This window comes from Sciurus carolinensis, chromosome 3 (genome assembly GCF_902686445.1).
Source record: "Sciurus carolinensis chromosome 3, mSciCar1.2, whole genome shotgun sequence".
NCBI lineage: Eukaryota > Metazoa > Chordata > Mammalia > Rodentia > Sciuridae > Sciurus > Sciurus carolinensis.
Window position 1 is genome coordinate 121,513,303 of NC_062215.1, and position 13,034 is coordinate 121,526,336.

The 13,034-nt window shown below is 36.8% G+C and overlaps 2 protein-coding genes across 3 annotated transcripts in view; one reads left to right on the forward strand and one right to left on the reverse strand.

Moving 5' to 3' along the window:
- Slc25a12 (solute carrier family 25 member 12) overlaps positions 1-5,545 on the reverse strand; it is an 87,705-nt gene extending 82,160 nt beyond the window's left edge. Inside the window, exons 1-2 of the mRNA XM_047543411.1 lie at positions 5,395-5,545; positions 4,393-4,446 (exon numbers count right to left, since the gene is read on the reverse strand). Of these exons, the coding sequence (XP_047399367.1) occupies positions 4,393-4,446; positions 5,395-5,406 (66 nt within the window). The 5' untranslated portion in view covers positions 5,407-5,545. The remainder of the gene's footprint in view (positions 1-4,392; positions 4,447-5,394) is intronic.
- A 10-nt stretch (positions 5,546-5,555) lies between these two features.
- The window catches only part of Hat1 (histone acetyltransferase 1), an 85,337-nt gene continuing 77,858 nt past the window's right edge, over positions 5,556-13,034 (forward strand). The window contains exon 1 of one of the 2 annotated variants that reach the window (XM_047543413.1): positions 5,556-5,746. In XM_047543413.1, the coding sequence (XP_047399369.1) occupies positions 5,663-5,746 (84 nt within the window). In that variant the 5' untranslated portion in view covers positions 5,556-5,662. The remainder of the gene's footprint in view (positions 5,747-13,034) is intronic. The other variant, XM_047543414.1, reaches the window with a different exon arrangement.

Below are 13,034 nucleotides of genomic sequence, written 5' to 3' on the forward strand. Positions count from 1 at the left end.
GAGATTCTGGGTTTGATCCCCCGTACCACAAAAAAAAAAAAAAAAAGAAGGAAGAAAGAAAGAAAGAAAACATAGCTCATCAAATTTTGAGAAGCAATAAAGAACACAGGAAAAAAGTGAACCTATTTCTCTATACTCAAAATATTAATGTTTTACTCTTATAAAGCCCTTCTCAGAAACTTATAATTCCACTTAAATGAATACATCTATACTTTCAAAAAGGAACATTTCATTATTTTACACAACAAATGATTTTTGAGCCATACTATTGTGAAGTTAGATGGTTATTACCACAGATCTAAGTTTTACAAAGAGCTTTCAATTGTATTCTAAAATTTAAAATTAAAAATTAAATCTTCTCTGGAGTCTTTCTTTTTTTATTTGTTCTTTTTAGTTATACATGACAGTAGAATATATTTTAACATATCATACATATATGGAGTATAACTTCCCATTTTTGTGGTTGTACTCTGTAGTCTAGTTCAAATGGCCCTGAACTCAAATAATCCCCAAATCTTACCAAAACCAAACCATAATGATAATAACAATCTATATCTTAAACTATGACTTAACATTTTTTGTGAAACTCCAACTTTAAACTCCCATGGAACTATTATCCCTAGTTCTCCTCCTCCTCCTTCCCACTTCAATTATGAGCATTATCTATAAATCAGCTTTTGATCCTGCCCTGCTTATTCTACATTTAACTCTCCTAACTACAAGGATTCATCTATCAAACCAAACCTGTACAAACCTGACTTTAATTTAATGGTTCACATTTATTTAGCAATCAAACAACCCCATCCCATGAAAAAAATCCCCCAAATAGATGCCTAATAAATTAATATCTATCCTAAAAATGCCAGGTACACTATTTCTTCTTACTTCCATATATAATACCAAATCAATAGATTCTTCCCTTACAAAGTCCCTGGTATTGTCCTTCCTTTCCATTACCCAGTCATCAGCCACTCTAGGTCATTATCTCCCACATGTATTATTTCAATAGCCTCTTAGCTGATCGCCTCACTTACTTCCAATCTCTCCACACTTTATCCAACATACACAAAGAGCTGCCAGAATTCACCACTTCAATTTGCCCACTCAGAAACCCACAGTGCCTCCCTACTGTTTCAAATCCAAACTCCTTGGCCAACTGTTCTAGGTAGTTATAGCGTAAAGGCACTTTTTTATTTCATTGCCTAAGTAACCAGGTTATTATTTTTTTTTCTTTTTACTTCTTAACACAACAAAGCTGCCATTAGTCCCTGACATGCCTGTCTTTCAAAAATCATCACATTTCAAAATCTTACAAGCACATATAGTATAAAGGTTAATAATGGGTTCTGGAGTTCGATTTGAACTCTGATCTCTACCACTTATTAAACTAAGTGACATTAACCAAGTCACTTAACTTCATCTACATAACAGGGGCACTAAACCTAACTCAGAAGTTGTGAAAATTAACATACCATTCTTTAAGAGTACTGGGTCAATGTACAGAACACTAAATGATCAATATCTCTAAGCCACTGTCATCATTACATGGCTACTCTGTTCTAGGCAAGCCAGTCTGATCGCTCTACTACTACAGCCTTTGCATTTGCCTTTACTATTCTCAATATCCTCAACCCCAGAGAGTTAGAGATGGAATGGGCCTCAGAGACAGGCTTGTCCAGTCACATACCCATCATCATTCAAGTCCTGGCTCAATCCTCTGTCTCTATTAGTCAATTTGGTATTTATTACTGAATAATTGAATACAAGTGCACCACAAACAGAAGAGTCCTCAGTAAATATCTGCCAGGCAAATATTTTAAGTGCTAAAGAAATATATGGTTAGCATGTATTTTTGTCTTCTATTATATCCAAAATATTAATAGATCATATGCATCTATAATAAATTTTGGAAAAATACCTGAAAGCTTAACTATAATTTGAAGTGTATTATAAGTTACCTAATATAATACTTGCAACTGTCCTCCTGTTGATCCAGCTAGCTATATTTTATCTTTCTGTTTTAGCTTTTCTAAAGGTAAATATCTACATGTTCTTGTTTATTAATAATGTCTGAGTCAATGCTTTATGCTTTGTGCTACATATGCAGTTATAAATTCTACAAGTTTTCAACATAAAAATAAAATGAGAGCAACGTCAAAATAATTTGTAAGGGACTGGTAAGGCTCAGTGGTAGAGTACTTGCCTAGCATGCCTGAGGACCTAGGGTTGACCCCCAGCATTGCCAAATAATAATATGTAAAACGATAGTGATAGTACACGCAAAACGTTAATTGAAAAGGTAAGATTTAGGGGCTGGGGAGATAGCTCAGTCGGTAGAGTGCTTACCTTGTAAGCACAAGGCCCTGGGTTCGATCCCCAGCACCCCCCAAAAAAAAAAAAAAAAAAAGGTAAGATGTAAAAGTTGTCAAAGAGGTGAGCAGAGTCCTGGCCCCTCTCCTTGTACCTTCAAGCCCTCCCACCACCACAACCACCATGAACACAACTCTCCAAAAACAATCAATATAGAATCACAGATTTTTTTTCCTATACAATTTTTAAAGCTGGAAGGACCTCAATTCCCATTCCCTTATGGTTCATGAATCCCACATGAGAAGATGAATCCCAGAAAGCTTAGATAATTAGCCTAAGCACACAACAGTCAGGTAGTTGCAGACCTGGGAATTAAACCAGTGTTCCTGGTACCTGGATAATGCTCTTTTCACTACATCATGTAACATCCTAACTGATTTCTTCCATGCCAATCAAATCTAGAAAATAAAATTAACTATATCAAAGGAATTCCTCACAAAACATTGAATATAATCATATGATATGTTAATACTGATATACTTTTGGGTATTCTCAAGAATATTTGTGAAAAATAAAGATTTCAGGCCACAAATGGAGCAGTCCTATTATAATTATTTTTGTTCTAGAAAAGATACCTCCCATAATATATTTTACAAAATTTAAGATTCTCATTTTTCCTAATTGTTTTTCAGGGTGGGGATCAAACCCAGGGCACATGCTAGGCAAGTATATTATATTCCATCACCAAGCTACATTCCCAGCCTTTACTAATTCTTCTTCATAAACTATACACATGGATGGTCATCTATGCAGCCTCTTCCCCAACAATAGTTTAAGTAAACCACATGTCTCAGATAAAAATGTCATCTATTCCAGGCGCATCAGAGTATGTTAGAATCTGTTCCTAATATAGAATCACAGACTTTTGGAATTGGAAGGAACCTTGGAGGTCACCTTTCATTTTACAGAGGAAAATAATACCCAGCAGGAATCTGCCCAAGATTAAAGTGTCTACACAAGAACCCAGATCCAGAATATAAATTCTCAAAAGAAGATTTCAGAGAAAAACACAATATTTAACAAAACACCCTGACTTCTTTCCCTTTACATTTACTTCTTAAGTGCAATTTCCTATATAGGAAATTCTTGAAATTAAGAAGGCAAAACAAAAAACTAAACCAACCTTTTTATTTCCCCCTTGTTAATTCTATAGGCAAGTCTCTGATCCTAAAAGCTTAGTAGAAGTTAAAGTAGGTCCTTGCAAGAATTTTAGACAGCAACGTTTTGTTTTTGTTTTTGGGTACCAGGAATTGAATCCAGAGGGGTTTTATCACTGAACCACATCCTCAGGCCTTTTTTAATTTTTGAGATAGAGTCTTGCTAAGTTGCTGAGATGGTTTTGAACTTGCAATCCTCCTACTTCAGTCTCCCAAGTCACTAGGATTACAGGCGTGCACCACTGCACCTGGCAAAAGTAACATTTTGTAATAAAACCCCCAAAGGCCTATGGATATAATATAAATGGGGGGGACACACAAATTAAGAATACCTATAATAGCCTTATCTCTGTAACAAAGTACATGGAGGATCGTTTTTAAGTAGGAAAACTTTATAAACATGCAACTTTCAAACAATTAGTCACTACACCTATCAATTATACAAGAGCACTTATAACATTTTGAAATTTTATCTTAGCCTTAGTATTTAGGGGAAGCTGGAAGTTCTGTTTAGTCTACTTTTATACAACTTATGTCATGTAAAGAAAAACAGTAATTTAAGGAAAATTTTTTTCTTTATTTTGATATGAGATTTCCCTATGTCACCCAGATGATTCTCCTGCCTCAGCCTCCCAAATAACTAGGATTACAGATGCCTGGTTTAAGACCTGAGGAAAACATCTTATCAGCCTGTAACAGAAAGGAAAATCTTCAATCAAACATTAAAAAGATAATGATAAGCTTATTGTCTAGTAATGTAAGAATATATGAAAATAGAACATTCCTCAGAGTTAAGGCTTCAAAGGGACTAATGATTATACCTTTTGTTTTTTCAATGAAACATGCATTACATTAGTTAATTTACCTGTAGGAATATGTTCCTTAACTCATGAGGATCACCTCGCTTGGTTGTCTGCACCTGTAAGAAAAAAAAAGAAAAAGAAAAGTTGGTTAATGCTTCACTATAGCCCACACAATCGCCAGATTAGAGTTCACATCTGCTAACAATCAATGCTCTTATCTTTTATAAGGGCATGTAGTCTAAAACAATCCAAAAGCCCTAATTGCTGATAACAACTGTCAAATTGGAGATCTGTGACAATGGGGGTGGAAAGGCGGGTGTGAATAGCCTGGGATATGGCAAATTACACATAGGGCTTCCTCTGAACTGGGAAGGGAAGGCAATGAATAGCAATCTTTTATTTTACTCCACAACACAGTAGCAACCACCAACCTTGAAATCAAGAGGCCTGCAAGAGTGGAGCAACAGGATAGTCAAAACACCTAAATTAACGGCAAGGCTTAGTAGCCTTTCTTCCCGTTGGAAAGCAATAACATATAAAGATCTCGGCGCCCTTCTTGTTCCCCATCTAACCTAAAATATGAGAGCCGCCACCAATACAAATACTTTCGACATCCTGCAACCTCCAACGCAAATGTCAACCACTGCCCTTCGCAGTACTGAGGCCCCAAATTACTCAGTACTCACCCCCTCCCCCACCGCAATACACTGATGCCCTAGGTATCCCCGGCTTTACTTGCCACTTCCTCCCACTCCCTTTCCGATGCTCTTCAACTCCGGGCTCCCAATCCCATGTACCTAGGGCAGGACACTACTCTTCCTTCGTTGGCCGGTGGTCCTCACAAACCCCTCCAACTCACAATCCCTCCTCCTTCCCCTCCCCCAGCCGGGCATCCTCTTCCCTCGGATCCTTGTCCGTCAGCTCTCCCACCCGCAAGCTGGAGCCCCAGGACGCGCTATCTAAGAACCAGGCAAAGAAGGAAATGGAAAGAGGTGAGGGGCTGCAAGCAGGGCCCTTGGAATGTCTCTTATGCAATAAAGGCAGCAGCAGAGAGTTGGAGTCACCTTGACCGCCATGCTGTGCTCGGAAGCCGGGGACGAGCCAGTGAGCGAGCAGAGCCGAGCTGTCAGGGCGCGCGCGCGCCGCCTCCCCAGCCGCGCCCGCCCTCCCCCTCGCCGGCGTCGCGCGCGTCCTTATGCAAATGAGCTCGGCGAGCGGCGTGCCGACCCGGGGCCGGGATCTCCTGCTGGAAGGGGAGCTGGCCCCAGTGCTGCGGACCTGCGGAATTGACCCACTGACGGGAGGGACGCGCCTCCCACCGCGAAGGGTGGAATGCGAGCCGCGGGATTCCGATGCACCGCGTGGTCGCCACAGCTGAGTCTGCGCCAGGCCAGACCAAGTTTCCTAGGACTCTTGGTAGGTGTGGCTTTGGGCACCGGCTTCAGCCTCAGTGGTTTTCCCTGAGGCTTAGAGGAACGCTTGGGGCCTATGTTGAGCAAGTTTTCGAAGCGTCAAAGAGCACATTCCATTAATAATAACTTATTAATGCAAATAATGATAAAAAAGATCAAGAATCACTCACTCTGGGGAAAACCTACGTAAACGTGAAAAATAGGCTTCGAAATTGGCATGGGACAAATACACTCAACATATTGTTGTTCTTCTGTACTATTATAAAGATTTATTAATAGACTCCACTTTCTTAAACAGCCAAATCCCTTGTGCAGTGAGGTTGGGTACCAATGCATATGGGAAAAACTAAAATTGATCTTTCACAGGGCTGCCAAAATCCTGGCCTTCGCCTCCACATGAACAAAAAATAATTCTCTGTTGGAGTCTCAAGCCCTATCTAAGAAGTAATAGCTCTACCTTGAACCAGAATTATGTTTCTAAAACTGCCTCTTGCCATTATATGACCGTATTAGGCCACATGTTGAATCACTCAAACAATTACTGGTCCTCCGTAATATACCAAATATAGTCCCGCTTGTTAAGAATACAAAGACAAATAAGATAAATCCCCTATCTTCTAAGCACTTACAGGTAGATGGTTGATGCTTCCTAATAACATTAACTACTTGTGGATATTTTTGGTATAATAAGGCATGCTCCTTGTTAAAAGAAAAAAATAATAGTCCAACAACTATAAGATTTCACTTTCTCACTGAACTCTCCACACACTTTTACATTTCCAATGTTGAATCTCACATGAGGCTTTCCATTTCTCCAATCTCACTGATCATACTTGTGTTACTATCCAAGTTAACAGAAATGAAGAGGAGCGGCAAATGGAAATTGTTAAGTAGTGTTACATTACTAGTACCCCTAGTATGAGCTTTTCTGCTACAGTTGCTTTAATTGTCTACCACTATTCCATCTCTTTCTACAGTCTGTTCCATGTGTTTTGAACAATGTAACATTATGTCCTACTAGCATTTTATGTCCTATGCTCTTTCTTTTGCATTATTGATGATTGAATCCAGAGCCTCACACATGCTAGGCAAGCAATCTACCACTGTGCTATAGCCCCAGCCCTCTATTATTTATTTTATGAAGTTTCTATGAGGAGGAATCTCAAGAAGTTTATTTTGTTACTTGATAAAGGAAGGTTGTCTGTTTAGAAGCCCCAAGTCCCTCAGTTTGAGTCAAAGTACTTAAGGAAAGCGAACACCTTTATATAAAATGAAGGGAGTATTTTCTGCAGGAACAGGTTTTTGACCAAGTCTATATTGTTGGAGTGAAAATTTGGAGTTGGACTGTCCACTTCTAGACTGGGAGATAACCTTACATATAATTCATAGGTACAGGTACCAGGTCACAATGAAAATTTTCTTGATTCAAAAACAGGTGATTTTGCCAGGTACAGTGGCCTACACCTGTAATCCCAGTGACTCAGGAGGCTGACTAGAGGATTGCAAGTTCAAACCAGCCTCAGCAACTTAGCGAGGCCCTGTCTCAAAAAAATAATGAATGAATGAATGAATTAATTAATTAATTAAAAAATAAAAAGAGGTGGGAATGTGGCTCAGTGGTTAAGCACCCCTGGGTTCAATCCCCAGTCCAAATAATAATAATAATAATAATAATACCACCACCATATGGAGAAAAGAACTCAGCTAACCCTAAATGTGAATTTTGCTAAGTATACTCATCTATCCAAGTATGAGTAACAGTAAAATCCTGCATTATATTGTAGGCCCTAATATAAATGCCCAAATATATTAAGATCATACTATAGAAAATAACATTCAGTAGTAAAAGGAATACAAAAACATATGAGATTTCCTAAAGAAATTGAAGGGGACACAAATAAGATTTTCCATGCTCATGGATGAGAAAAATTGTTAAAAGTCCATACACCTAAAGCAATGCATAGCTTCAGTGCAATCCCTATCAAAATCCCAACTGCATTTTGACCAATAATGTTGGTACTTTTCCAGGACCTGTTTAGCATTGATTTTGATCAACAGTATTGGCCTGAAACCAATAAACTGGATACTTAAGCAGCAACTTTGTATTGGATCCCTTCTTCCTGTGAAAGTTGTCTTTTTCTTCTCACAAAATCCTTGTCCTTTCAGTCTTGAAAGAAAGAAAAAAAATGGCATTTTTTATTAAAAAAAAATCAAAGGAGTATGAGACTACCTTATTAAAAATTATATTACAAAACTAGTTTAATCAAAACAGTATGGCATAAGTGCAAACATTATACACAGTACCCAAGATAAGGAAATAACCTAGGTGTCCATCAGTGAACAAATGAATAAAGAAACTGTGAGATATGTGAGATATACGTATTCACATGTGTATTATTTAGACTTTAAAAAAGGGGAGAGAGCTAGGGGTGTTACTTAGTGGTAAAACATTCACCTAGCATGTGTAAGAACCTGGGCTATATCCCCAGCATTGATCTGCCATTTGCCACAATGTGGATAGACCTGGAAGAATTATGCTAAGTGAAATAAACCAATCACAGAAAGAAAAATATTGCATGATCTCACTTTTACATGGAGTCTAAAAAAGAAGAAGAAGAAGAAGAAGAAGAAGAAGAAGAAGAGGAATAAAAGGTCAATATATAGAGAAATAGAGAATAAAACAGTGGCTACCAGGTTTGGAATGCAGGGAGGAAATGGGGAGATATAGATCAAAGGATATAGAGTAGCAAATATGTAGGATGAACAAGTTGAAAGATCTAATGTACAACATGAGGACTATAGTTTGCTAAATGAGTAGATTATAGCTGCTCCTGTCATGGGCTAGGGATAGCATGGATAGCTATGTAAAATGATGGGTATGTTATTTTGTTCCACTATAGAGCCAGATTCTAGTAATCTAGAATTTCTTCTGTAAGTCACAAATTATACTTGTAAACCAGAAATAATTTCAAAACTATGTAAAAACTTTAAGTTGAAAATAGGATAAATTAAGACTGCTTAAAAAGATAGACATTTCAGAAAGCAAAACTGGAAGTGAAAGGCTTAGAGACTAGTTGTAATTGTATTGATTTTCATGGTTGACCCTAAAAAGCAGATGTCATTAATAAAGAGTCACTTTGTAGAGTTGATTTCATAAAAGATTCAATATGTACCTTGACTGAGCTGGGAATTTATGTCTGCTAGTAACATTGTTACTATGAAAATACATATGAAAATAATATGTTACCCACAGATGCAAAACTGAAACGTGGGCTTGCAAGATAAACCCACCAAAGCATTTTTCCAACTCCCAGGCAATTTATATTATAATAATTTGAAACTGGTCAGGCACTGGGTAAAACTTAGAATTAAACCAATGCCTAGGACATTAACAAATTAAAATGTAATTATTAAAATAAGAGGCAATTTCCAATGATCCTATTCTGCCAAAATTAATGGCTCTTTCCATTTTAATAACATTATTTGTTTATTATCTAATCTCTTGTTATTTCACTGACATAAATGCACTTTTGTTCTTATTTCCATGTTCCAAACAGTTATAATGGATACCATCTTTCAAAAAGTAAATAAAATCAAGATAAGGTTCAAACACTTAGTAGAGCAATAGAATATCACTGACTAAACCAGGATTAGATCTTTTCCTATCATGCTAAGTGAAATAAGGCAAGCCCAAAAGACCAAAGGCTGAATGTTTTCCCTGATAAGTGGAGAATGATATATAATGGGGGTGGGGGGTGGGGAACGAGAGAATAATGGGAGAACTTTGGAATATGTAGAGGGAAATGAGAGGGAGGGGATATGAAAAATGGTGGAATGAGACAGACATCATTACCCTATGTACATGTATGATTGCATGAATGGTGTGAATCTACATTGTGTACAACCATAGAAATGAAATTATGTACCCCATTTGTGTACAATGAATCAAAATGCAGTCTGTAAAAATTAAAAGCTAAATTAAAATAATAATAAAAAGATATATATAGCATCACTACGATGAGGCATAAACTGAATTTTATGTCCTTTATCATGTTTGCTTAAATAGTTGAAATAAATAACATGATCTGACCTTGGAACACACATAAAAGTCTATTTGAACATCTAGAATTTTTAAGTATAGATTGGTTGTGTCCTATTCCTAAAATTATAAATAGTTCTTTATAGTTTGCTGAAACATTGCAAAACTTATAAATTGTACAAATTGTGCTTTTTAACTCCTTCCATGTTAAGTGTCTATATGGAGAAATGGCAAGAGTGAACTGGGGAAAAATGTGAAGGGTTAGGTGTTCAACTTTGAACATTAATTAAATCTTACTTGGCAGTCTGACTTAGAAATCAATAAATCAGAAATTGTTATTTAAGCCTAAGCCACTTATAGCTAGTAAACACTAGACGAATGGCAAACTTTTCTATATTATACAAATAATTATATTCCTTGTATGAACATTTGCCCTAATTAAAATAAATTCTCACTTTGGTGGAAAGAAAAGAGAGTATCAAAAATAGATAAAATAGTTGTATTCCTGATATTATGTGTTTTCCTAAATCTTCCTTATAGTATGACTCTAGGTCCTGTAAATTATGCAGTGGTGATGACAGCGACCTTATTTTAGGACCACAGCTACCTTTATTCCCTCAAGGAGACAGTAACAACCAGTTTTCTTTGCACTGGATTTTGGGAGGAATTAATGGAATGAGCTGCTTTAAATATTTAAGAATATGAGTGGCCTATCACTATACTAATCATGTGTTATCAGATGGGAGGATTGTACTAGATAAGCTTTAATGTTTCTTCAAATACTCTAATTTCATAATTTGGAATGAGCCAAATTTTAGTGAATAAACATTTATTGAATGACCTGTGTTTGTTTGAAATTTGCTATTGCAGCTACAGGAAATATAAAAGAGAATAATACACAATATCCAAAGTATGGAGAATATTTTGCTGTGTCAAAATTTTATAAAAATTGTAATGAGGCACTGGGGCTGTAACTCAATGGCAGAGTGCTTTCCTAGCATGTGTGAGGCATTGGGTTCAATCTTGAGCACCACATTGAAAAATAAATAAATAAAATAAAGGCATGCTGTCCATCTACAAGTACAAAAAAATTTTTTTTAAATTGTAATAAACAGGCTGGGCTAAGTGTCATATACCTGTAATCCCAGCAGCTGGGGAGGCTGAAGCAGGAGGATCATGAGTTCAAAGTCAGCCTCAGAACTTAGAAAGGCCTTAAGCAACTCAGCAAGGCACTGTCTCTAAATAAAAAAATACAAAAAATGGCCTGGGGATGTGGCTTTGTGGTTGAGTGCCCCTGGGTTCAATCCCCAGTACCAAAAAGAAAAAAGAAAAAAAAAATTAATGAACAGTTAAAAGAATGATACTAAAATCTTGTGTCATATGCCAAAGGTAAAGGCAGCCTGAGGTAATAATGGAGTCGGACTGGGAATGTTGTTCAGTGGTAGAGCACTTGCCTAGCATACTTGAAGCCCTGTGTTCAATATCTACCACCAAAATAAAATAAAATAATTGGGTAAAGCCTTTATGGCTTGTCACATATTTTCAGAACAATCAAAAATGTATAACTGGGTGCTGTGGTTGTAGCTCAGTGGTAGAGTACTTGCCTATCATGTGTGAGGCACTGGGTTCGATTCTTAGCACAATAATAAAATAAATAAATATATAAAATAAAGGTATTAATATATATAACTGGAAAAGCAAGCATCTTACTCAGTCATCCACTCCTAACATAGCCTTGTTATGCCTTTTAACTCTCTTCTACTTAGGGGTTAATGAAGGATGCTTTGGACCTAATCCAAAATAAAGAAGCATCACTTTAAAAATTGTGTGGGAGCTAGGTGTGATGGTGCACGCCTATAATCCCAGCAACTCAAAAGCCTCAGGTAGGAGGATCACAAGTTCAAACCTTAGTGAGGCTCTGTCTCAAAATAAAGAATTAAAAGAGCTGGGAATGTTGCTCAGTGGTTAAGAGCCTCTAGGTTCAATCCTGGTACAAAAAAAAAAATGTGTGGGAGAACCAGACATGCCTTTACAGGCTGTTTGGGAGGCTGTAGCAGGAGGAGGCCAACCTGGGCAACTGAGCAAGTCCTTGTCTAAAAACAAAAAATTAAAAGGTCTGGGGCTGTAACTCAGTGGTAGAAGGTCGCTGGGTTCAATCCCTAGTACCAGATTGGGGTTGGGGGTAGGTGGAAAGGATTGTATAGGAGAAAAACAAAGGTCCCAGAATAGTGAACACAAATATGAAAAATAACTAAGTTGGAGGACTTGGACTACCTGCCTTCAAGACTTACTACTTTGAAGCTAAAGAAATCAATATAGTATGGTACTAGCAGGCATAAGGACTGATAAATAGATTAATGGAACAGAATAGAGAGCTAAGAAATGAAGCCAAAATTATAAAGTCATTTGATTTCTAATGCAATTTAATGGAACAATGCAATTCAGTGGGGGCAAGGAGTCTTTTCAACAAATGATACTAGAATGATTAGACATCAATATGGGAAAATAAATTAACTTTTACTTCTACCTCACCCCATATGCTAAAATTAATTTGTGATGAATCATAGTCATATACAAAAGCTGAAGTCATAGAGCTTTTTTGTGCCCAAACTTTTTTTAAATTAAAACACATTGACCTTTATTAACTAAAAATTATAGTGTCTAAATTAATGATTTTTAAAGTCCACCACATTCTGTCTTGTGAAAATTCAGATCACCAGCACTGAGGAAACACCAATTTTCTTCTACCATAGTGATGTTGCAGTTCTGCATTCTCCATTTTTAAAGAACAAGGCTATAATGCTACTAAATGTCAAGCTGAAATATATTAACAACCTTTCCAAAAAGTATTTTCAATTTTCCATGGTGACAGGTGAAGTTTTTTGAAATTCTTCTTATACCAAATAATATTGAAGACTTCAGACATACCCCACTATGAATACTTATCAATATTTAATTGCACTGAAGAGTTCTTTTCTCCTTAAGGATTGATTGGTAAAATCTTGTGCCCAAACTTTTTAAGTAACATTTTTAGCAGAAAACATAAAAGAACATCTTCGTGGAACTAGATAAAGGTTTATTTGGGCATACAAATGAATAATAAATAGTGAATTAAGAATTGGCAAGTTCAATTTCTAATTTAAATTTAAAGATGTTTGCTCATCAAAAAATGGCATCAAGAAAATGAATGGGCAGGGCTGGGAATGTGTGCTTGCCTAACATGCATGATGCGCTGGGTTCAATGCTCCAGCAC